General features: G+C 43.9%; 1 protein-coding gene across 10 annotated transcripts in view; it reads left to right on the top strand.

Annotated features, from left to right (window-relative positions):
• NBEA (neurobeachin) overlaps window positions 1-26,941 on the top strand; it is an 862,398-nt gene that overhangs the window by 138,881 nt on the left and 696,576 nt on the right. For all 10 annotated transcript variants that reach the window (XM_075061639.1, XM_075061640.1, XM_075061634.1 and 7 more), the window contains exon 5: window positions 10,202-10,323. In XM_075061639.1, the coding sequence (XP_074917740.1) occupies window positions 10,202-10,323 (122 nt within the window). The remainder of the gene's footprint in view (window positions 1-10,201; window positions 10,324-26,941) is intronic.

Here is a 26,941-nt window from a genome sequence, read left to right as displayed (position 1 = left end):
ATTCCGGCCACGATCCAGACTCCGTCAGGATTCACGGCGCCTCGAGGGGCGGATTGTGAGCTTCCACTGCCCGCCTCGTGGACTCGGCACGCATTCGCGCTACACGACGGTCATTGAGCATAGCCCTGCGAGCCAGCTCCTGGTTCCAGGTCTCCGCCTCCGCCTGAGTTGCAGCACCTCCAGACGCCTGATGGCAGGTTTTTTTTGCCATGAGCAGACCACGATACAGCGTCTGAGGCACCGGGTTATCCATGGCTCCCTTGGAAGCATACCCCTAACTCGCGCCGTTGCGCTCATCAATCCCCGCGCCCTACCCCGCACCCCGCTGGACGCGTGACGTGCTATTAGAGGCGGAGACAGGAGGCCAGTAGTGAACGCCCAAGAGAGAGACGCCACACGCCTCCGCTGGCCCAATGCACGGTCCCCCGCACCGTCTCCGGGACCACAGTACTGCAGGATGCCGCCCGACGGCGACCCACTTCGCTCCGAGCTCCGCCACCATTTCCCACAACGCTTTTCTGTCCTCGCGTGGTCAGTACTACGGTTTTGGTCCGTACGGTGGAACTTGGATACCTCCAATTCTTTCATCACGTCCCCTCTCCCGTCTCAAAGGGACCAAAAGCGGTCCACGCACTTCTATCCCGGAAGCACTAGAGGGGACGGAGGCAGCTAGAGAGAGGTTCACTTCCTTATTTCTATCCCCCGGGAGAGGCTCGGCCTCCAAGAGGTTAATAGAATTCAGTTCCGCATGTGTGCCTGACAACATGTCTCAATAAGGCGCTGGCTACACCGCTCATCCGAACAATGAGGGACATATTCATATATGCAATTACCTCCCACAGCACGTCTCTGCTTGACTTGTCCTCCTTGTGGACTTGTCGGCCCTCTCGGGTCTTCAGGAATGTAATGGCGGTTGTCAAGCCCCCTCAAGTCGGATAATGTCAACTTCCCCCTGAGCGACTGTATCAAAGCGGGGAACTCGAAACTGCTCAAGTCAACCCGTCACACCACCTGAGAAGGGCTATTAAAAAACCCAAAATAGAACAGGTGCAAAAACCACCGCAAAGAAGAATTCATAACCAGGGCGTGCTAGGACTCCATCCTTGGCAGCCTCTGCCCGAAAAAACTGAAATGAATCCGCATCACTGCTGGCCTTCTTGGACACATGGACATGGTCTGCGTAAAAGTAGCAGACATAGCGAATGCGCCAGCTAAAGCTCGTCTTCGGTTAACTGACGAACAGGGATGAAAACATGCCAAGTGAGGTCAGCTCTCCTCGACTGGTGGAAAGATCTCGTGGTGTGTGCGGCCTGCCTTTCCAAAATAACAGGACGCATCTGCGTGGGATGGAGGCAACACACCTGGGGCCGGACCAAGGCCTTTGGTCACCAGCGACTCTCATAGCAACGCCGAGAGCGCAGGAACCTGCGCGCAAAAAAATTTGTTGCAGTAATACGAAACACAACGGCCATGTATATATCACAAGCAAGGGAGCACAAGGTCATCCCCTGTGTCACGGAAGCGATCGACTTGTGGAATTCTGTGTCCACTCATAGCCTGGTAGCCTCCTTTCTCCGCGGGTTCGGAACACGCTCGCAGATCATGAGCAGGTCCTTCTCACACGAATGTCCATCGGACCGGGACATCCTCATTATCTTCGAGGTGGGCTTTCCAATCGAACCTGTTGGTCAAAATAAAACAGGAATGCCAGGTGTTCTGTTCCAAGGTTTGTCCTCCGGCTCCTGTCGAGCGCCTCAGTGATCGCCGTGGTCAGGTCGCTTTGTATGGCCTGCCTACGTTTCCGCTCGTCCACGAGTATTGTCATTAGGTCCACAGGGCAGCCCCACCTCTCCTGAAGAGGCTTGGGAGACAGCAGGTAACGACGGCGACCTGTTCCTACGGACGCCTGGATCTCGTGCGTGGCGGACTTGATCACGCAGACTCGGCAGGCTTCAACCTGACCTGCAGTCCCTCCACCTGAACAGCATGGTCTAGCTGGTTAAACCATTGGTGCTTGACTTCCCGCTGCAGTGCAACAGGTGTTGCTTGGTAGCAGGCCTCCACTTGGTCGACATAGCCGGCGAATGAAGCGTCTTCGGCTCTTGGTGTGCCAGATGTCACTCCTAGCTGGTCAATCCCACCATCTGAATGATTGTGGTTCTAGGAGCAGGGTTGGCTATCTTACGCTGCGAGTCCAACCCGCAGATCTACCTCCATCCGGGGGAAGCTGACACATTTCTCCACTGATAGTTCGATGTCTTTCCAGTTTTAAGGGTTGGAACGTTATACTCAGGTCAAGCCCTACCTACTGGCCTGAACCTTGTTCTAATATAGGCTCATGGGGCCGCCCGCCCCCGCCGAACCTTCGAACTTTGGCCTCATGTCGCTGCTGTACCTTCCTGGAAGACGCTTTCTATGCCATTACCTGAGGCGTGCTCGGCCTCCGCGCACTGACTGTGGATCCATATACGTCTTCATAAGGACAAGGTACAGCTGCGACCTCACCGGCATTCTCAAAGTCGTCTCCGCTGTCACGTGAACCAGAGGACATCTCATCTGCAGTGTTCTTTCAAAGCCAACGCGTCGAGAACGAGAAAACAGTTCCTACTTGACCTCCGGAGGGCCTCGCGTCCTAAATGCGGCGGACGCAGCCTTCGTCATTCACCGCACCTTTGTAATCGGTGTGGAACGTATGAAGGCAGGGAACTCCTCTCAGCGCATTGCGTATTGGTCACCGTCATTGTATCGAGCTGCTATGACTTGGCTCAAGTCCAGCCGGCCATCTCAACGCCACCGCAACCGAGTTCAGACATCGTTGCTGCTTTTTGGCGCATGTTCCTGTGCAGGAAATTGCCGTGGCGCCACCTGGTCTTCTTCACACCTTTGCGAACCATGTAGCATTGGCAGCAAGTCTAGAGACGTGATGCCGCTCAGCGCAGCGGTCTGCATTCCGCAATGTCTCTCTCCGCCCACCGCAAGTAAGGCTTGGGAATGCACTAACTGAATGGATATGAGCAAGCACCGAGAGAAGAAAAGACGGGTTCGTCACATTGTTAACGGTTGTTCTCCGAGATGTGTTGCTCCTCATCATTCCACACGATCTCCCTTCCCACTGTCGGAGTACCGGCAGAAGGCACCTTTGTAACTGAGGAGCGGTTGGGCCGGCAGGGGTATATATTAGGCGCCATACCGGCGCCACTCCAGGGGGCGACCTGCCGGCCCACTGAGTGTTGCTAGGGTAAAAGTTTCTCCGAACGTGCACGCAGCGCGCGCACACCTAACTGGAATGGATATAAGCAACACATCTCGAAGAACAACAGTTACAAAGGTGAGTAACCGTCTTTTCCCCTTGAGGAGATCCAGGATTCTCAGCACAAACTCTTAGACATCCTACATGCTTCTTGACCCAACAGAATAACTGTCCACATTAATGAAGCCATACTGGAGCTAGCTAGGATACTTTGGCATACCCCTGCCACTTGCATATCAACCCCCAAAGAGAAAGCGAAGCATTATTAGGTGCTGGTCAAGGTGCAGAAGTTCTGTTTTCTCATCCTGATCCCAATTCACTAGTAGTCCATGTCACTTCTGAAAGGGCTAGACAGCAACATCTCCAGTCTAGTCTTGCTGACAGAGGGCAAATGCAGCAGATCCAGTCATCCAGCCTCCAGTTCAGGATAGCCAGTTACCGAGCGCTACTGTCTAAATCGGATTTCCTGAACTGTGCCATGTTTGAAGAGTTTACTGACAGCCTTCTGCAACAAGACATAGCTTATTTTCAAGCTTTGATTCATGAGGGAAAACTGATAGCCCAGACTGCCCTCCAGTCTGCAGTTGATGCCACTGGTACCTCCTCTAGAGCTATGTCATATGCAGGAAGTCATGGCTCCATGCATCAGGGTTCCCTAGACAAGTTCTTTGATGAATTGCACCTCTTCAGCCAGAAGATGGATGAATCCCTCCATAGCCTGAAGGATTTCAGGGCTACTCTTTGCTCGGTGCAGATATACACTCCTGCTTCTACGAGGATGTTTACACAGTCCATTGACCAAATCTGATATATGGCTCAGCAATTCTTCTGTCAGAGACCCTATGAATCATGGGGTGTGTGTGTGTGAGAGAGAGAGAGAGAGAGTTCAAAAGTCCCACTTCCCAACACCCTCTGCAAAAGTCTCAGCATCTCCGTGTCAGCCTCCACCTCAAAGTTATTTTTGATGGGAACTCAGGCTGTGAAACTCTAAGCCCAACCTCCCCCTCACCCCACCATTTGTGGGTTGTCTGACACTCTTTTCAACAACCATAGTGTGGTAACAGACAAGTGGATGGTGAATGTCATCCAGTCTGGCTATAAGATCATTTGCATCGCTATCTCCTCCAACACCCCTATACCTCCTCCTTCAGGAGCCGTTCTCATGAGTATTCTCAAACAAGTAGTAAACTCTTTACTGCAGCAAGGAGTTATAAACATGTCCTCCTGTAATAACAAAAGAGAGGGTTCCTGCTACCCCAGAAAAAGGATGATTGGAGACATGTCCTTGACCTCCACCATCTCATTAGTAAACTCAGATTTTGCATGGTCACGTTGGCAGCAATAAGGTGTTCACGTCTCTTGATATGAGGGATGCCCACTTTCACATAGACATTCATCCCGCCCACAGATGCTTTCTCAGATGCATGGTAGGCTCTGACCATTTTCAGTACAGAGTATCTCTCTGCAGAATAGCATTATGATCTCATTGTCTTTCCCTGTTGCCAAGTTCTGCTGGGAGGCCTATGCATGAATTTCCATGATGCTGCACCTCCTGTCGTACCGGGAATCAGTGTCAACTTAGAAAAATCTGTTCTCACCCCCATACAATCTCTGGACTTCATTGGGGCATCCTTTAAATTCTATCACCTCAAGAACATATCTGCCCACAGACAGGATCCAGTCCATGAAGAATATCATAGTTCATGTCACAAATAATCCTCGAGTACCAGTCAAGCCATGTCTGTCTTTAAGTCAGATGGCTGCATGCACCTATGTCACCTTGTTTGCAAGAGTCCACCTTTGTTGCCTTCAAGCTTGGCTGTAGTCGGTGAACCTCATGATGACATTTCTGGCCAAGGTACTGTCTTCCCTACTATGGTGGACAATCCTCATCAGGTACGGATATCCCCTTTCTCCATTCCTCTCTGGACAGGACAATCGTTACAGATACATCCTTGTTAGATTGGGGAATCCACATGAACAGTCACACTGTGCCTGGACGAGGTCAGGATGCACATTAATATCTTGGAGTTGTGAGCTGTACAGAAGACATGTGAGTCCTTTCTTCCATTCATCCGTGCTTACCATGTCCTTATAATGTCAGAAAATGTTAGACTGTCTTCTATATCAACAAGGAAGGAGGAGCAATATCTGCCTCCCTGTATGCAGAAGCAGCCAGTTTCTGGAAGTGTTAGATCAGCAATAAAATTACTCTAATGGCAGCCTACCTACCAGGGAAGCAAAATGTGCTTGCAGAGTCCTATGGCAGACATTTTGCAGTTGACCATAATTGGAATTCCATGTCTCGGTACTGCACAATATTTTCACCCTATGGGAAACCCCAACCAGGTATCCTTTCAAGCAAACAGGAAATGCATCACCTATTGCTCCAGAGGAGCCCTAGGTCATTACTCCCAGGGTGATGCTGGACCAGTTCAACCAGGCCTGTCCCCCGCTACTGCTTCTGCCATGAGTTTTACACAAAATCTGATGGGACAGAGTGAGGGTCATTTTGCTCACTCCCTTTCCCAGATTCCTACGTATGTCATCCCTACCACCAATCATCATGTTAATGTTCTCCAAGCTCCTGACCCAGTGGAATGGTAAGATCTGCCATGCCGATCTGTGTCCGCTCCACCCCAGGATGTGGTGTTTGGATAGATATCATCCTTAGAATATTCATGCTTTCAGCTATATAAGACTTCCTCTCCAATAGTAGAAAGGACTTTACTAGAAAATGTTACCTTGTTAAATGGAAATGCTTCTCTTTTTAGACCCAACAAAAAGGCATTCTCCCAGAGACTACGGATGTTCTTCCTGTCTTGGACTATATACTATCTTTAAAGACATCAGGTTTGTCCATCAGCTCCTTCGAAGTCCACTTAATGGCGATCAGCACATACCATCCGCTTTCTCAGGGCTACTCTCTTTGCATATCCACTGACCAATATTGTGGAAAGGCCTAATAAGAATCTTCTTGCCTATTCAGAAGCCTACAACCCAGAACCTTGTTCTGTCAGTACTCACAAAACCCCCTCTTTTAACCTTTAGCTACTTGCTTCTTATCTCTTTTCTTGTAGCCATCACCTCAGCGAGAAGAGTTGGTGAACTTGGAGTGATGATGACCAATCTTTCACACACTATCTCCCATAAGAATGATATTCCTTTACATCTGCCCTCCAAATTCACACCTAAAGTAGCTTCAGAATTTCACCATAACCAATTGATTCACTTACCTGTGTTCTTCCCAAAACTGCATGCTTCTACACAGAAACTAAGACTCCACTCCCTTGATGTTTGGCGAGCTTTGGCTTTCTACCTACAGGGCTTAAGACAAATCAGGAAATTCCTGAGGCTGTTCATCACTATAGCAGAAAGAGTCAGACCATGCCTTCTCCACCTGGAGAATCTCCAAATGGATCTCTTCCTGCATTTTACTCTGTCAGCTATCAGACCTTCCTGCACCTCCCCAGTGGGATAAGAGCTCATTCCATCTGAGTTCAAACAACAATTATGTCATCTCTTCAGGAAATACTATTCCTGAACATCTGTAAAGCAGCCATGTGAAGCTCCATTCACAAATTTACAAGACATTATGTCCTGGTGGAGGACTCTTCTGCTGATGCCTCATTTGGGATGGTGGTACTCTGTTCAGCCATCCTTGCATCATCTTCCTCTTTAGATATCCTTGTCAATCAGCCGCATGGATACAATAGGGACCATCACTTGAAGAAAAGTTTACTTACCAGTAACTGGAGGATCTTTGAGATGACTGGTTCCTATCTGTATTGCGCTACCTGTCCTTCTCCTCTGCTTTGGAACTTATCTGACTCGTGGTGGAGAAGGAACTAGAAAGAGTCAGTTCACCTCTCCATTTATCCTGTCGGTCAGAGGCACTTGGTGAGCCAGGGCAGACCAACAGATACTATGTTCAAATTCTCCGTCTTTGGGGTCATGATGCACATACTGTGGCAAGGCATCTCCTTCATCCCTCTAGACTTATCACTTTCCCCTCTGGCGAAGGCAGGTCTAGGTAATCTGCCCCAATTCAGGGCAGAGTTTGCTTTCCCCCTTCTATGCTCTCTTGGTCATATTTTCAGAGTAGGCCTCAGGGTCAGCCGAAGGGTGATCCTCCACCAACCAAAAAGAAACAGTCTTGTAAACAAAAACCCCCAAGGGGATACCTTTCATTGCCTCTTTGCTGGTGCAGGATGTCATCCTCTTGGTTGCCCTGGGATGTCAGTCCTTCCCTTAGCAGGCAATCAGGTCTGTCTGTTTCCCCTATGGCAAGAAGCATAGCCTCTCACCCTGGAGCAGCTTATTTCCCTGCTACCACTAGCCTGGCAGCAGCGTGTGTGTGTGTGTGTGTCTCTCTCTCTCTCTCTTCCCCCTGTCTCTAACCAGAGGAGGGGTTTTTAAAGGTCTTGGGCGGCACTTAGTTGGATTCAGGTGTCTCTAATTGACCTGAGGTAACCCTGTCTCAGCTAGTAGGGAAGAGGGACTTTAAAGTTCTAGGGCTAACACAGCTACCTTCCAGCAGACATCCGGCTTGACTTTGTCACAATACATAACCCGACATAACTCCAGATAAGTACCATATATCTTGAATATCCTCTAGTTACATGTAATCTCCTCTAATATTCTGGGGTGTACTAGCAGGGGTGTTGTCTGTAAGATGTGGAAGGTAATTGTCCTGCTCCACTTGGCACTAGTGGGGCCTCAGCTGAAGTACTGTATTCAATTCTGGGAGCCACATTTTAAGAAAGATGTAGACGAAATATAAAGAGTCCAGAGGAGAGCTACTGAAATGATGAAAGATTTAGAAAACCTGACCTATGGGGGAAAGGTTAAAAAAACTGGACATGTTCAGTCTCGAGAAAAGAAAATGAGAGAGAGCCTGATAAATCTTCAAATGTGTTATGCACTTTTATAGAGAGGATGGTGAGCAATTGTTCTACATGTCCATTGAAATAGGACAAGAAGCAATGGCCATGGCCTGCAGCAAAGGAGATTCAAGTTAGATATTAGAAAAAAAATTGTAATTCTACAAGAATAGTTAAGCATTGGAATAAGCTTCTGATGGAGGTTGTGGAATTGGAAGTTTCCGAGAACTGGTTAGCCAAACATCTGCCAGGAATGGTCTAGGTATATCTGGTCATGTCTCAGCACAGGGGGCTGGGCTTGATGACTTCTTGAGGTCCCCTACAGCCCTACGTTTCTATGATTTTGTGAATTTTCAGCAACAGAATTCAACTTTTTGTGGTATATTTGGGACTAAAAAGAGTGACCCTGCTCAAAATAGAGAACATTTGAGAGGTGTGCATATGGCATGCTTTTTGATGCTATGTAAATAACAAATGGTATTCTGTATCTGTGTATAATAGAGCCTTTCTGGATACACAAGAAGAAACACACCTTTACCCAATGAATTCAGTACAGTTTCACACCTCTCCAACTATAATACTTTACTTGAATTCCCTTATTGTTTGTAGTATCAGATGTTCCTCCTCCATCCCCTCACAACAAGAAAATAAAGTACAATCCCCATGCAAACTGATTTTATTACATACTAGCTTATGTCAGAGTTGTGGCAGTTCTAAATCTTTGCCAGGAGAAGTGTCACGTGATTGACCTATTCTGCTTTTAAGCAGTCCACCAAGTGCTGCCCATTTCTATACTCTGTAATTAGAATACCACAGATGCAAACTTTCTCTGTTAAATTATTGAAATATATTAATCTTTCCCTGTTCAGGGAATCCTAGTTATTCTAGTTTGTTCAGTAATACATATTTGTTTGCTGTTGCTCATTCCCACACATTCTTCTGTCCCTTGGGAAAATGCACCAAGGTGGGTCTGCTTTGGAGTGGGCAGAGGGAAAGCCTAGTAATCATCAGTGATAAAAACTAACTAATACCAGAGTAAAAATGTTTGACTAACATGCTCCTTAAAATGACCTTGATAGAACTGAAAAAGGTAAACTGCTTGGTTTTCGAATTAAACTGACCTAATTACCTAGAAAAATAATTCCTTCTATATACTTTCTTAGATCATGTACAAAAAGTGAGAAAATATTGTGTTCAGATAGTTGTACAGAAGGCTGATGATCCCTAATTTCTGTTATCTAGAAATGTGCTATATTTTGTTAGAAGAATGCACTCATAATTGGGGCTTTACCATAATAATCTGTAGCATCATAAATGTTTAATTCTGAAAAGCCATTAAAGTGATTTACTTTAGTTATGGGTACCATACTGAGAAAAGAGGTTTTATATCTTGTATTTATTATCTCTGTACAACAAGCCAAAGTCTTCAGTCAGTCACAGGCTAGCAAATCAAACAATTTTTCATAAACACCAACATCCATGGCATTGCATCAAATCACATCCTTTGATTTCCACACAGGCTACTCTCTAACATTTATTTAATTTTACCCTCAGAGTCAGTTATTAAACTTCTCCACTTCTTCACTATATAAAATCAATTCAAAGGCCATGGAAACAGCAGTATAGTGTTTTCAAATCCTTAAAGGGCATATTTTTAAAAATTGTAATTTGTTGAATCTTTTGTCGTGTTATCTACTATGAATAATGTGCTCCCGGCATTTAAATGGATTTTGCAGTTGTCAAAAGTTTAATTTTGTGATTTAACACCCATAAAAGTAATTTACTCTCTGGCATTATATACCTTATATAATTGAATACCTTACCTTCTGTAAGGTATTCAATATATAATTTAATTGATTTTATTACATCTCTCCTCAAGTCCTTCATTGATATAATTTATGTAGTTGGAGAACTGAAAACAAGAAAATTTCATAAGAGTAATTAAACATTAAAGCATTTATAGCACAGTGATTGTCATTTTTGTGTCCTTTCAAAATAGTTATATTTGATTAAACACTGCAAATCCACATACTTGCATTAGTAATTTTTACTGTTTCCTTTTCTGTAGGCAATTGCGTTACCTCCTATTGCTAAGTGGCCTTACCAAAATGGGTTTACTCTTAACACCTGGTTTCGTATGGATCCATTAAACAATATTAATGTAGATAAAGATAAGCCCTATCTCTATTGGTAAGTAACTCATATATATTTTATTTTGGTTTTCTTGTAAATAGTTAATTGTATAATACAAATTAGTAGTTGAAGCTCTTTTTTTGCCAGCATTTCCAGAGTTTAATAAATTTTACTTTGTTAGAAAGTTCTCTAAGGTTGTCTACGCTATTTATTTCTTAATAAGATTTGAAATGCAACAGTGCAAGCAATATGCCTTTTAGATCAACCGTAAAACACAATGTACTGTGTTTTAAGAATTAATTTGTAAAGAAATTATTTCCTGTCAGTACAATTTAGGGATGTGCCTTTGTAGTGTAATATTTTCTCATCAGAGACATTTAAGGCTCCACTGATCTTCATAGTTCTGCTTTTTACACATTTATTATAGGTTTCTTTAAGGTATTGATGATGGAATGATAGTGTCTCAAAAAGGAAAATGCCAGCTCCTCCACCACCAGGTCCTATTAAAAAGATGTAAGCAGTAGTTCCTAATAGTATGCTAACAATGAATGGCGAATATGGAAGAAGAAATCTTTACTCAGTTTCCCTATCTCTGTTATGAAGAAAATGAGGACTCCTTTGTAAAGCACTGTGGATTAATAGTGCTATCTCAGAGATAAATGATGATGGTGGTTTTATTATAGCAGTTAGTATTTTAAATTTATTTTTATTCAATTTAAACAGGTATTTCATCTGGGTGGTGAAAACATAGGTAAGGAAGAGGAATTAGTTTGGGTATTTGCTCAAACTAGGTAGCCTTAGTTGGAATGGGAAAAGATAGACAGTAAATCAGTGAATAGGCGAAAGAGCCACAGTGTTATCAAATTCTCCGCATTACTTAGTTCATTGTCTTTTATACATTGTATCTTTCTATTTTACTTTCTGCTTCTACTGTTTTTATATCACAAAAACTTCCTGTTTAAGTTATAGAACATTCAGCAATGTACATATAATTTCACCAGGTATGCGGGTTCCCCCACCCCCATTACCATCACACCCACCAAACAAACACAAACAAAAAGACCGTTCCTACACAGTATCTGAAAATAATGTATTTTTTAGTTTTCCTTACTGATCAATGTATCAAATATTACTATTTGTTTAAATCTTCTGAATATTTTGGATAAATATAAAAGGGAAGTTTGAACTTTAGGGTACAAAAAGTGGGGACCTGCATGAACACTTTTAAGCTTAATTACTAGCTTAAATCTGGTACGCTGCCACCAGCCAGAATTTTTAGTGTCTGGCACACTTTCTGTTTCCCCAAAACCTTCCCTGGGGAACCCAGACCCAAACCCCTTGGGTCTTAAAACAAGGAGAAATTAACTATCCCCCTTCTTGTCCCCTCAGACTTTCCCCTCTCTGGGTTGCCTTGAGAGGCTTCACACCGATCCAAACTCTGTGGATCTTAAAACAAGGAGGAATTAACCATCCCCCCTCCTTTCCCCCCACCAGTCCCTGGTGAGTTCAGACTCAATCCCTTGGATTTTAAAACGAGGAAAAATCAATCAAGTTCTTAAAAAGAAAGCTTTTAATTAAAGAAAGAAAAGGTAAAAATTATCTCTGTAAAATCAGGATGGATAATACATTACAGGGTACTCAAGATTCATATAGACTAGAGGGACACCCCCCCCCCCCCGCCTTAATTTCATTTACGGCAAACAGAGGTAACAATCCTTTCCGAGCAAAAAGAACCATACAAGTTTAATGAAAGAAACAAGAACTAGTCCTTGCACTGCTATTCTTAATTTGAAACATGAAAGCTGTTCAGAAAATTGGGAAGCCTGGGTACGTCTCTAACTTGTGTAAATCTCCTCTGTTTATGCTCCTTTATTCGCTTGAGTCGCGAAAACTGCAGATTTCTTACCCTACTGATGCTCTCAATAGCAACAAATATGTGTGAAATAACATATAGAGAATACTTCCCTCCTCCAATAGTGATTCTGAAGTGATCTTGTCTTTTTGGTCCTCTTTCAGTTGTCAGCCATGTTTCATGATCTTCTAACCTTTACAGGTAAAAGGACATTAACCCTTAACCTATTTGGTTTATGACTCATGGGTCATAATTAAGAGAGTAATTCTTTCTTTGCAGGCAGGAAGGAACAGACACAAGATAAAAGGAATGTCGGTGTAATCGGCAGCAAGATTTTACTTTATTCTTGGAAACTATTCGCAATTAACTTCATTGAAGTTGCGGTATCATTGCTGGTTTTAAGAGATTTATGAATGGGGTGCTGTGCTCGTGGGTGTGTTCCCTCTAGATACGTTTAGCATGTATAGTAGCCCAACCCCTTGTATCCTTTCAATTTCTGACTACGAGGATTTGGTGTTCCGTCCCTAAATCTTCCTAGATCTTCCTCAGTAATTGTATAATATCCAGATCGGCCATGTGATCGTTTCTTTGACTAATGATAGATCATTTTTACCTAGTATTCTTAGAATTCTGTTTCAATAGAAGATTAATGAGTTTTCTATATTATGGCGTATACTCTTTTATAGAACGTTGCTCTCTGATTTTCCCTCCGTGTTTCTAAAACATCCAAGTTTGGGCTGTGAGTGTCAAGTCTCTTAAAGATCTCTCAACCCCCCATCGGCTCAAAGCGGACCATTCCGACACTTATCATCCCAGCCTCAGCGTGCTTTGTGAAAGCGGCCTTAAAAAACATCATAGGATGGAGATTGCCCACACTGGACTTCCCTATGGGTACCCTGTCAGTACTTCACCTCTCACCCTCCTAGTGAAATAGTTTTTCTTAATATCCAACCTAGATCTCCCTTACTGCAACTTGATACCATTGCTCCTTGTTCTGTCATCTGCCAATACTGAGAACAGCCTAGCTCCATCCTCTTTGGAAGCCTCTTTCAGGTAGTTGAAGGCTGCTGTCAAATCATAAGAACGTAAGAATAGCCGTACTGGGTCAGACCAAAGGTCCATTTAGCCCAGTATCCTGTCTACCAACAGCGGCCAGTGCCAGGTGCCCCAGAAGGAATGAACTAATAAGTAATGATCAAGTGATCTCTCTCCTGCCATCCATCACCACCCTCTGACAAATAGAAGCTAAGGACATCATTCCTTACCCATCCTGGCTAATAGCCATTAATGGACTTAACCTCCATGAATTTATCTAGTTCTCTTTTAAACCCTGTTATAGTCCTAGCCTCCACAACCTCCTCAGGCAAGGAGTTTCACAAGTTCACTGTGCGCTGTGTGAAGAACTTCATTTTATTTGTTTAAACCTGCTGCCTATTAATTTCATTTGGTGCCCCGTAGTTCTTATATCATGGGAACAAGTAAATAACTTTTTCTTATTCACTTTCTCCACACCACTCATGATTTTATATACCTCTATCATATCCCCACTTAGTCTCCTCTTTTCCAGTCTCCCCTCACTCTTCTCTTCTGCAGACTAAATAAGCCCAGTTCCCTCAGCCTCTCCTCATAAGTCATGTGCCCCAGCCCCCTAATCAATTTCGTTGTGCTCTGGTGTTGAGCAGAATTTTATGGGTTAATTGTTATGGCTTGTCACTGAACGCATTCGACCAGAAGATTTATAGGTTCTTGTCCAATTCAGACTGCAGGTTATGAGAACTCAGAGTTCTGTATCAGGAGAGGACTCTCGGGGTACCTGGCAAAATCACTTGCACTGAGGACAATACCAAATTAATAAAAACTTTGAGATTGACAAAAGAATAGTAAATGCTATGAAACTTATCACTGCAAAACAGTAAAAGAATTCCAAAACTCCTGGTGATAACATTCCTATAATAAGTACCTTAACTTAAAATACTCACACCCTTCCTTGAGGACCCAGTAATAGGAGGTGAAGGACCAGCCTTACTTTGGCACCCCTGATAACATGATGGTGCTGGCTTCCCCAATAGTTAGGAATGTTGAGTAGTTACACTATACTACACAAGCTGAGCTGCTAACATTCTATCTTCGATCACGCTAAGTAGATAAAAATATAGTCTGTAGAGCTAAAGACTAAAAGAGCACGAAGAGCTAAAAGAGTGCTCTAGACTTCATCCTTCATCCTATTTTATAGGATCCTGACGCTATGTAATTCAGGCTCAACCTACTATATGCAAATCTTATTTCCATATCTTAAGAAATTTATGGGTACCCTTATCCTGTAGGTTAGTGGATTATGACACTTCTCTATATATATTAATAAGGATTATCTTACTCCAAAAACTGCCAGTCTAGGCTATCTTGTTGACTTCCAGGTTGCTGTATACCCTGCCGTTACCAGCTGGTTGTAGATGCCGAAAAAACCTCTTCAGTGTCGTGCATAGTTTCCTCCCTTTGGTTCCCCAAAGTTCAGGGACCATTCCTATCTGTGCCAAAGGTTACCACTTTTTATGCTGACTTACTCTTAACTGATTATACTTTTAGCTATTTAGTGGATTTTACCAGGTACAGGCCGGTAGGCTTCTTGCATTTTAGCAAAACTATGTATAATTATTAGGAAACACATCATATGCCTCAACACACAAATTCAAAGGAATTAATACTGATAAAATATAAGAATAAAATGGATTGATTCAGAAAGAGAAACATTATTTGATACAGCTGGCTGGATTACTAGGATATAATAGCTAGCAAAATAATCCTATGGGCTACACTGGTGGACTCTCTCCAATTTGTCGACATCCTTTTTGTAGTGGGGCCCCCAAAACTGGATACAATACTCCAGATGTGGCCTGACAAGTGCTGAATAGAGGGGAATAATCACTTCCCTAGATCAACTGGCAATGCTCCTACTAATGCAGCCCAATATGCCATTAGCTTTCTTGGCAACAAGGGCACACTGTTGACTCATATCCAGCTTCTCATCCACTGTAATCCCCAGGTCCTTTTCTCCCAAACTGCCCCTTAGCCAGTCAGTCCCCAGCCAATAGCAGTGCATGGGATTCTTCCATCCTAAATGCAGGAGTCTGCACTTGTCCTTGTCCTTGTTGAATCTCCTCAGATTTCTTTTGTCTTAATCCTCCAATTTGTCTAGGTCACTCTGGATCCTATCCCTACCCTCCAGTGTATCTACCTCTCCCCCCAGTTTAGTGTCACCCATGAACTTGCTAAGGGTGCAGTCCCTCCAATCATCCAGATCATTAATGAAGATGTTGAACAAAATCAGCCCCAGGACCGACTCCTGGAGCACTTCGCTTGATACCGGCTGCTAACTAGACATCGAGCTATTGATCACTGCCTGAGGTTGACGATCTAGCCAGCTTTCTATCTACCTTATAGTCCATCTATCCAATCTATACCTCTTTAACTTGCTGGCAAGAATTCTGTGGGAGACTGTATCAAAAGCTTTGCTAAAGTCAACGTATATCACATCCACCACTTTCCCCATATGCACAGAGCAAGTTATCTCATCATAGAAGGCTATCAAGTTGGTCAGGCATGACTTGGCCTCGCTGAATCCATGTTGACTGTCCCTGATCACCCTCCTCTCCTACAAGTGCTTCAAAGTGGATTCCTTGAGGACCTACTCCATGATTTTTCCAGGGACTGAGGTGAGGCTCCGGTCTGTAGTTCCCCAGATTCTCCTTTTTCCCTTTTTAAGATGGGAGCTATATTTGCCTTTTTCCAATTGTCCAGAACCTCCCCCAATCATCATGAGTTTTCAAAGATTATGGTCAGTGGCTCTGCAATCACATCAGCCAACTCCCTCAGCACCCTCAGATGCATATCCGGCCACAGGGACTTGTGCATGCCTAGTTTTTCTAAATAGTCCTGAACCTGTTCTTTCATCACTGAGGGCTGCTCACCTCCTCCCCACACTGTGCTGCCCAGTGCAGCAGTCTGGGAGCTGACCTTGTCTGTGAAGACTGAGGCAAAAAAAGCATTGAGTACTTCAGCTTTTTCCACATCTGTCACTAGGTTGCCACCCCCATTCAGTAAAGGTCCCACACTTTCCCTGACCACCTTCTTGTTGCTAATGTACCTGTAGAAACTCTTTTTGTTACCCTTCACGGCCTTTGCAAGATGCAACTCCAGTTGTGCTTTGGCCTTTCTGATTACACCCTGTATGCTCAAATAATATTTTATACCCCTCCTTAGATATCTGTCCAAGTTTGCACTTCTTATAAGCTTCCTTTTTGTGTTTAAGCTCACCGAAGATTTCTCTGTTAAGCCAACCTAGTCACCTGCCATATTTGCTATTCTTTCTGCACATCGGGATGGTTTGTTCCCGTGCCCTCAAAAGGATTTCTTTAAAATACAGCCAGCTCTCCTGGCCTCCTTTCCCCCTCATTAGCCTCCCAAGGGATCTTGCCCATCAGTTCCATGAGGGAATCAAAATCTGCTTTTCTGAAGTCCAGGGTCTGTATTCTGCTGCTCTCCTTTCCTCCTTTTGTCAGGATCCTGGACTCGACTCTCCTCATAGTCACTGCTGCCCAGGTTGTCATCCACTTCTATTTCCCCTACCAATTCATAGAATCATATAAGATTAGGGTTGGAAGAGACCTCAGGGTCATCTAGTCTGGCTCCCTGTTCAAAGCAGGACCAACCCCAACTAAAACTAAACTAAATTCTTCCCTGTTTCTGAGCAGCAGGTCAAGGCGAGCAAGGTCCCTAGTTGGTTCCTCCAGCACTTGCACCAGGAAGTCGTCCCCAACACTCTCCAAAAACTTCCTGGATTGTCTGTGCACTGCTGTATTGCTCTCCCAGCAGATGTCAGGGTGATTCTCATCACCCATGAGAACCAGGGCATGTGATCCAGAAACTTCTGTTAGTTGTCTGAAGAAAGCCTCGTCTACCTCATCCTTCTAGTTTCATGGTCTATTGCAGACGCACACCACAATATCACGCTTTTTGCTCTCACCTCTAAACTTAATCCAAACACTCTCAACAGGCTTTTCTCCAGTTTCACACTGAAGCTCTGGGTCTTTTCCTTCAACAAAGAGGATGGATGAGAACATGACTGGTGCCTCAAACTCTTTTATCCTTCTTCCCAGAGGCACTGTCATAAACAGATTAAGGGTTAATGTCTCTTTTACCTGTAAAGGGTTACAAGCAGGGAACTGGAACACCTGACCAGAGGACCAATCAGGAGACAACATATTTAATAGGGTGGAGGGCGCTTTGTGTGGTTTCTTTGTCTAGTGGTTGTTCTTTCTCTGGGGTCTGAGAGAGACCAGCATTACCCTTAGCACTCTCGAACGTCTCCGTTTCAAACGTAATAAGAAAGGCGGTTTAGTCTTTTAATTTTTTTCTATTGGCACATAGTGGATCTGGCTGGTTCACTTTTCATGTGTACGTGCTGGATATTTTGATTGTAATTAGATTGGGGGAAAGTTTTCTCTAGTGTCGTAAGCTATAGGACCTGTATAAGTTACATCTTGAGTTAAGAGATAATTTTAGTTTCCTTTCTTTATAAAGATTCTTTTAAGAGAACCTGATTGATTTTTTTCCCGGTTAATCCCAGGGGATTGGGTTTAAACTCACAGGATGGTGGGGGATTGGAAAGGGGGGAGAGATGGATCTCGTTTTCTGAATCTGGTTGCTCTGTGGAAGGGAAGGACATGTCTGTGTTGGATTAAGAGTGGGGATCAGATAGTCTCTAGGATAGCCAGAGAGGGAAAGTCTGGGAGGGGGAAAGGAGGGGGGAATGGTTTATTTCTCCTGGTTTTAAGAACCCAAGGGATTTGGGTTCTTGGGATCCCCAGGGAAGGTTGGGGAGATCAGAGTGTCCCAAAACACTATATTTTTGGGTGGTGGCAGTGCTATCAGATCTAAGCTGGTAATTAAGCTTAGAGGATTCATGCTAGTATCTCATTTTCTGAACTCTAAGGTTCAGATTTGGGAAGGAATACTATGACAGGCACATAGTCCGCAGTGACCAACTCAAGGTCATTCTTGGAAGTATCATTGGTGCCCATATGGAGAAGTAGGAAGGGGTAGTTGTCCAAGGGCTTGATCAGTCTCTTGATCAGTGACATTTTGCCACATCCTGAATTCTAGCTCCATGCAGTGGACATCTGCCACAAAGAGGCACCAGCTGTTCGTTTGGCTGACTTCCCTCCAGTTGTGTTCCCAAATAGTTCAAAATTTCCTTCTTTCTTCAAAAATATATCTGGTCCCCTGTTGGAGAGGTACACGTCATCTCTCCTGAATAATTCAGGTACCAAATATAATCGCATACAAATTTAGCCACTTCCCAATTCACCCATATTCTTATTAATCGTGTTTATTATAGTAATGCTTAAAGACCAACCAAGAATGGGTATCCATTGTGGTAGGCACTGTACGAACAGAATGGAAGAGGTCCTTTGCTTGCATCATGCAGGCTAATCAGGTCCTTGCTATATCCTTCCCTGCATTATTTTAGAGCGGTTTACAATCGCACTTGGGGAAAGGTCCAGGATCTCCCCCATATCAGCTTTTTGCCTTGATTAAGCCAAGCCCTTACAAAATCCCTAGTAATTTTTGCTTGGTGTACAATGATGATTTCAAGTGGCTATTTCCTGGTTGTCAAAGAGTGTAAGAAGGGCATCAGCTGGTCCTCGAGCATATCACTCCTGCCATACCAACTCAGAATCACCTCACCATGAAGGCCCAGCTGTGAGTCCCTCCAAGTGAATTGACTGACTGTCTGTGTTTGCAATGCATAATACTTTGCCTACAGATCCAAACACTCAATGTCCTGATCTGTTCCCATGCCCGCAGAGCATGTACAGCCATCTATGCTGAACAGAGCAGCCTCACTGCTGAGGCCTAGCAACTGAACTTCCAAGAGGAATTGTCCACTTGTCTGTGGGCCAAATAAACAATATTGTGCCCATATATCACCTACTCATGTGACCTTTCACTTGATCCAGAATGAACGGATACATAGGAAGAATTTACCACATATGTACCTCTGGAGTATTTTCCCTGACAGGGGCCTCTATACCCTTGTATGCGTTTGAATGCCACCATGGGCATTATTCATTGGGCTCCTATACTGTAGATATAATTCCTCCAATCCTGAATGAATGGGATCCCAATTCACCAAAGAATATGCACTTTTTAATGTCATTATGAACTTAAATTTCCTTTTCTAAGCTAACTCCCCTCCCTGTGAGGAAACTTGCACCAACAGCCTCTACATTAGTCAGATCTGTACTACTTTGACTGAGCCAATCCAATCCCAGCCTTCCATCACTCTTGTAATAGTTATGACTCACTTTGTCATCTTAAGTGTTTTTTGGAATTTTGGGGGTCAGGGTGTCAGAGCTCTCCTCTCGTTGCAGGTCCCTAAATTCCGTAGCCCTTTGTAAATCCTCCTTTGCTTACCCTTTGTTGTTCTGATACAAACCACCTCTCCAGTAACCTAACTAAAAGTTGCTCTTAGGGTTCTGGAAGTCTGATATCCCCATGCAAAATATGCTGCTCAATAATGACCTAAATTAATGTCTGATGCCAGCCTACAGTTTACCCATTGTAATATTAGGGCCAAATTATTTTCATAGGCCAAGCCCAGCCTCTAAAGATTTGGCACAACCTCAACCTGTAGTGTCAAATTCAGAGAAGGATTTGCTGCATGTTGAGTAAATTCCTACACACACACACACACACACACACAACAACACAGCCCCGCATACATAGTGAATGTTCATGGTGCTAGTTGCTTTGCACTAAGACTGAATTGGTTAAGAACCAAGGCTCCAAGGAGGTCTCTAGCTGTGCCTGAAAGGGGTATTTGCTAGCTCCTAGGAACTGGTCCTCAAATTCTGCCCATCTCATACTTTGAGTGACTTGAAGACCTAGCAGTTGCCAACATGGACCCTTGCTTGGTTTTTACTTCAGAATCACCTCTCTTGTCCATCATTCTCTAACTTTAAGTGATAGTAGTGCTTCCTTTTGGCATGGTGTAGGAAGCACCCTCCTTATAGTTTGGGTGGTCCCAGGGCCCCCTGGAAAGCTGGTCTTAACAAAGCAGTAAGGGACTTATTCTTCTCTCTGCCCCACTTCCATGTTGGGGTTGATAGGCCCTTGACTAAGGTGTCCCGCAATATCCCTCCCCAAGTTTGGCACACCCTCTGCAGGTGTCTGTTTCCACCCCTGTGGTGTCTGAGGTGGGTATATGAGGAAACCATCTCACTTCTTTGGGATAATCTTACGTTCCTTCCCCACGGACAGATTCCTCTCTCTGCTTCACTTCCATATGGACTGTCAGAGTCCCTTGACTAAGATGTTCCTCAGTATCCATGGCTACCTTCTGAAAAGAGCATTGTGGCTGCTTCCTACATATCCTTCCCAGGCCTGGGTGGGAATCCCATATTATGCAATACTCCTGAACTGCCTCAGTTTTCTCACTGTCAGCTGATGTCTTAGCTGCAGCAGCACTCGGCTGTGCCACAGTTTCCCCGGTAAGGGAAAGCAGTGGACTAGGTATGTGAGACGGCTCTAGCCAAAAATATAGCCCTTTCTAGGTCGGTTAGGCAGCCAGTAGCATCTTCCTTGAGTATACTGCAGCCTCTGTACTGCAGAAACCTTAAGTGAGATTAAAGTTGGAATCTTTTTATTAGATGCATAAAAAGATGTCTCCTACAGACTGAGCGTGCAGACACCTGAGTGTTCAGGCATCATAGAAGATTAGAAGATAAGGTGATAAGTAACAGTCAGCATGGATTTGTCAAGAACAAATGATGTCAAAACAACCGAATATCCTTCTTTGTTAGATTAACAAGCCTTGTGGATGGAAGGAAGCAGTAAGTGTGATATATCTGAACTTTAGGGAGGCTTTTGTTACTGTTTCATATGACATTGTTATAAGCAAACTAGGGAAATATAGTCTAGATCAGGGGTTGGCAACCTTTCAGAAGTGGTGTGCCACTTCATTTATTCACTCTAATTTAAGGTTTGGTTTGCCAGTAATACATTTTAACATTTTTGGAAGGTCTTTCTATAAGTCTCTATAATATATAACTAAACTATTGTTTTATGTAAAGTAAAAGTTTTTTAAATATTTAAGAAGCTTAATTTAAAATTAAAATGCAGAGCCCCCCGGACTGGTGGCCAGGACCCGGGCAATGTGAATGCCACTGAAAATCGGCTCACGTGCTGCCTTCGGCACACGTGTCATAGGTTGCCAACCCCTGGTCTAGATGAATGTACTATAAAGTGAGTGCATGACTGGTTGGAATACTGTACTCAGAGAGCAGTTATGAATGGAGCATATTGAGTTGGACCCAATTGTTGATCTATTCAATATGTTCGTAAATGATTTGGTAATGGCATAGAAAGTATGCTTATAAAGTTTTTGGATGATACCAAGCTGGGAGGGGTTTCAAGTGTGTTGGAGGACAGGATTAGAATTCAAAGTGATCTTGACTAACTAGAGAAGTGGTCTGAAATAGGGTGAAATTCAATAAGAACGGATGCAAAATATTATGCTTATGAAGGGATAATCAGTTGCCTAAACACAAAATGGGAAATGGCTGCTTAGGAAGGAGTACTGCAGAAAAGGATCTGTGGGTTGTAGTGGATCATAAACTAAATGAGTCAACAGTGTAATACTGTTGGGGGAAAAAAGTGAACATCGTTTTAGGATTTATTAGCAGGAGTGTTGTAAGCAAGACATGAGAAATAATTCTTCAACTCTGCTCAGCACTGATAAGGTCTCAAATAGAGTACTGTGCCCAGTTGTGAGTGCCACAGTTTGGGAAAGAGGTAGACAAATTGGAGAAAGTCCGGAGGAGAGCAAAAAAAATGATTAAAGATCTAGAAAACATGACCTACAAGAAAAGATTGAAAAAAATGGGTTTGTTCAGTCTGAAGAAGAGAAAACTGAGCAAATATAATAGTCTTCAAGTACTTAAAAGGTTGTTATGAAAAGCAGGATGATAAATTGTTCATCTTATCCACTGAGGACAGGAAAATAAATAAATTGCAGAAAGGGAGATTTAGATTAGACATTAGGAACAATTTCCTAACTGTAAGGGTAGTTAAGCACTGGAACAAATTACTTAGGAGATTTTTAAGAACAGTTAGACCAGGGGTCGGCAGCCTCTGGCACGCGACTTGCCAGGGTAAGGACCATGGCGGGCTGGGTCAGTTTGTTTACTGGCCATGTCTGCAGGTTCGGCTGATTGCGGCTCCCACTCCAGGTCAATGGCAGTTGCGGGAAGTGGCATGGACCGAGGGATGTGCTGGCCGTGGCTTCCCGCCACCCCCATTGGCCTGGAGCAGCGAACTGCGGCCAGTGGGAGCCATGATCAACCAAGCCTGCGGACACAGGAGGTAAACAAACTGGCCCGGCCTGCCAGGGTGCTTACCGACTCCCGGGTTAGACAAACACCTGTCAGGGATGGTCTAGATAATACTTAGTCCTGCCTTAGTGCAGGGGATTGTACTAGATCGGTGGTTCTCAACCAGGGGTTGGGGACCCACTGGGGGGCCGCAAGCCAGTGTCAGGATGTCTGCCAAGCAGATCTGGCATTAAACCTGCAGGAAGCCAAAGCTCCACCACCTGGGGCTGAAGCCTGGGGCTCAAAGTCCCACCACCTGGGGCTGAAATCAAAGCCTGAGCAAATTAGCTTTGCAAGGCACTCTGTGCCATGGGACACAGGGCAATTGCCCTACTTGCTACCCCCCTAATGCTGGCCCTGGTTTTAGATGCAGAAAAACAGTTGTTCTAGCACAAGTGGGCCGTGGAGTTTTTATAGCATATTGAGGGGGCCTTAGAAAGAGAAAAGGTTGAAAACCCCTGGACTAGATAACCAATCAAAGTTCCTTCTAGTGCTACATTTCTACAATTATGTGATCATGTGAGACCCCTTGCACCTGGAGGCTCTCTGGTGATTATGCATGGCTAGTATTAAAGTGACCTTGCCACAATATACACATCTCCCTTTCTTTATTCTTAAAATTTCCTCCAAAAAACTTCTCAAACAATGGCCTCAGCACCAGACCTGAGGCATGAGAAGACTCTTAAAACACTGCTGACCGCTTGCTGCTTAATCTTCATCTGTACAGATTAGAGGTTAATACTTACCCTGTTGGATCTTAGACTTTACCATTGGTTTATGCTGCTCGCATAGTTCTGGTATATAATTATCACACAAGTCACAGTGTTGTGCTGGTATGCATACGTAATGTCCACTTCTTGTGAATTTATTTTCTGATGGTTCTGATGTAACCCGTGTCTCAGAAGATATTGGTTTTGATTCTGATTGTTCCTCATCTTGTGCAGTTACCAATTGCTGCTCATATGATTCTTCTGATTTAGATATCTGTTGTGTATCTGTTTCTGCTATGGTACAGTCAGGTGTCTAGGTGCTTTCTCTTACATCTGTATGTTTCCCCTGTAGATATCTGTGTGCTATGACTATGGCTCTGGACCTGTAGCTACCACCCTTGCTGATTACCATCCTTGTGTTTAGTTCATATCAGATCTCAATAAGGGAACACAGATAGTGGGTTTGCTGTCCAGTTATAGTATTTCTTCTGTATTTCTCGCAGCTGCTTTAATGTACTGTGAGCCCTCTGAGACTTGCCTTCACTTTCTTCAGTATCTAATCATGTTCTGCCTGAGTTGATGCTGCTATTATCATGTCATCTGCTATTATATGGATTCCTGAAATAGCTCCATATGTATCACTGTTCTTTTGTTGAAATACTTCACAAGTTGCCTTTTATTCCAAAAGGTATATGGCGAAACTTGTATCTGTGCCACGGTGTACTGAAGGTGAACCATTGAGATGACTCTTTAGCTAATGTAACTTCCCAATATCCATCTTTCTTATCTACTATAGTGAATATGCTTTTATGAGCTTGTTGGCACTGAACATCCGCTTGTGTGGGAATGGAATAATACTGGATCAGTATAGCCTTATTCAGGTCTCTGGGATGCAAACAAATCCTTATCTTGCTATTTAGCTTTAGTTATCACCACACTGTTAACCCATGGATTGGGTATGTTCACTTTGGCTATGACCCTTTCCTTTTCTAACTGCCTGAGTGCATCTTTGAGTGTGTGTCACTACAAAAGGTATATTTCTGCAGCTGTGTATGACAGGTGACTGATAGGTTTGTATATATGGTATGCTTCCCACAGAACTCTCTTGTTCCTGCAAATACTGCTGGATATTGCACTGTCAATTTAGTGCTGGGTGCATTGGTGTGCAGTATACCTATTCCATGTATTAGATGTGGCTCTGTGTAAGCTTCTCTGCCTACAAATGGTGTTGTGGATGCCTGTTGCTATTTCTGCACTATATACCAGGGGTGTGATTCCCAGCTTCTGTACACATACTTACGCTAACTCAGTGAGAGCTTGTGCGATTATAAACATAGCATAGCCATGGTAGCATGGGCAGGGGTGACATGGCTTAGCCATTCTGAGTACAAACCCACCTGAACCTCTATGGGGTAAGTACTAATCTGTGCCACCACTACCCACACTGCCATGATTACGCTACTATATATACTTGTACTGATTCATTGAGCTTGCACTATACACTGAGTCCCAGCTCACATACAACATGTTTGTGAGCTGTGAATCATATCCCTTGCTATGTAGAAGTAGCCTTAGTGGTGATGAACTGAGGATTGAGCTTGTTTTTGTCTGTTGCTGCTGTTAGTGTGTCCTGTTCAGAGTCTGTTCTGGAAGAGTTCTGTTCTCAGACAATTTTATCTGGATGAGACCTGGTATCAGTTTGAAAAGATGAATTGGTAAAGCCTTAGCTTCTGCCCCAGTATTAAGCTTAAACTTTAAGTACATTCCTCATATACAGTGTAGAATACTAAGGTTCTGTGGAGTGTGGATACTTGTATCTACCAGATGAGATTGCTCACATTCTATTTCAGCCAGATATTTGTGGCTTTGTCTTTTGTGTAAGTTTGCTACTATAATATAGTTGAATAGTAATTTAATTTTCCATATTAGAGATGTTTCTCCAAAAGCTGGGCAAACTCTGGGTGGTGTATCTTTCCACAAAGTGTGCTCAGTTTCTTTGTGTGAGCTTTGGTGTGTCTACTTTGCTCTGTAAGGTGGCTTGGCCTTGACCATGCTGCTCTGAATACTCTTTTGTGCAAGAGCCTGCCTCAACTTGTCAGTATGCCACCCACACATGATCTCTTTGTTTCTTTGTGGTTTGTAGACTCTGCAAATCTTTTTGCAAGTCAAAATGAGCTGCTTCAATCTTTACTTTTGTCCTTTGATCAGTGAGGGTGAACACAATTTTGTCTCTGAGCATGTCAATTCAGACTGTTTTTTTTTTTGTCTCAGCTCTGTGAGTACTTGCCTGTTTACTCTTTTCCTAAGTGTGGGTGAGACCAGAACTGTATTGTTTAGACATCATATGTTTCTTAGAGTTACAATAGTTCCTAAGCATTGTTAATACCTCATCAAAGTGGGAGCATTTTCAGTTGGTTTGCTGTAAGAATATGCATGTTAAACTTTCACAGCCTCTTCTCACACTCTGTGCAGTAAAATGGCTACTTATGTCTTTTATCTGCTTCCAAAGCTTTCATAAAGATGTAGTAGTGTTGCTCCTGTCTCTTCCAATTCTCAGCAAGATTACCAATTAAAAGATAAAGGTCAGAGTGGCTTGCAACCCTCCACGTTCAGATTCTTTTAAATACTGTTTTCTAGTTTAACTGCTTTTTTTAGTTTCACGTTTGTGTACTCTCCGTATTTCAGTACTCTGTATCTTCTGTTTGGCTCCTGCTGGTTTGTGGATTGCATTTCTTGTCTGTGTGTAGCAGTTTACAAAATGTACAAATCCACCGTGCTCCTGACAAAACCAGCCACTGCTTGCAGAATGTGGTCACTTCTGACACCACGTTGTGTTTTCTAGCATGACCAGGCAGCTGAGAGTATCTTTCTTGTGAGTATGCTGCAGCCTTTGTACTTCAGGAGCCGCAAGTCAGACTAGGAATATAAAGTTCTTTGAGTGCTTGCTCTTGTCCATTCCATATTAGATGTGTGTGTGCTTCCCACATGCACTGGTGTCAGAAATTTTTCCCTTAGCAGTATCCATAGGGGACCGGCTCTGGCGCCTTGTGGAATGGCACCTGCATGGCGTGGCATAATGGGCTCCACCAGCTCCCCCACCCTCAGTTCCTTCTTGCTGCCAGTGATGGTACTGGAACTTCTGCTGCTTCGGCTAGTGTTGTTTCATTCTCAGTTCTTGCAAATGTTTAAAACCTGTAATAGATTTGTGTATAGTTAGTAGTTCTTAGTTATCCTTAGTAGTAGTTCTGAACTCTTCATTAGTCCTGAACAGGACTCAGCCAGGGGATGAGGCATGCCCCGGTCCCCAGGCGTTAAGCCCTGTGATCATTGCAAACGGCCTATGCCTATCAGTGATCCACCTACCAGCTGCCTAAGATGCTTGGACGAAGGGCACATAAGTGACAAGTACCGTATCTGCAAGTCCTTCAAACCTAGGATGAAGAGAGCATGATATCCGTCTGAAAGTGCTCCTGATGTAGTCAGCACTCACTCCGGCACTGGAGCAGCGGTCCAACTCCACACTGAGAACCATGGCGCCAATCATGAGCCGGCATTGGTCCCCCTCCATGGCTCTGGTGAAGAAGTTGAAAAAGACTGGGAGGGGAAGATCTCCTACCTCCCGTAAGGGAAAGGAGAGGGCTGGGGGCGAGCCACAACTCATGCCAGGCAGCTTAATGCCCCCA

This window comes from Chelonoidis abingdonii, chromosome 1, assembly GCF_003597395.2.
Source record: "Chelonoidis abingdonii isolate Lonesome George chromosome 1, CheloAbing_2.0, whole genome shotgun sequence".
NCBI classification, from domain to species: domain Eukaryota; kingdom Metazoa; phylum Chordata; order Testudines; family Testudinidae; genus Chelonoidis; species Chelonoidis abingdonii.
The sequence above is the reverse complement of the archived record's forward strand: the minus strand, read 5'-3'. Positions and strand labels throughout refer to the sequence as shown.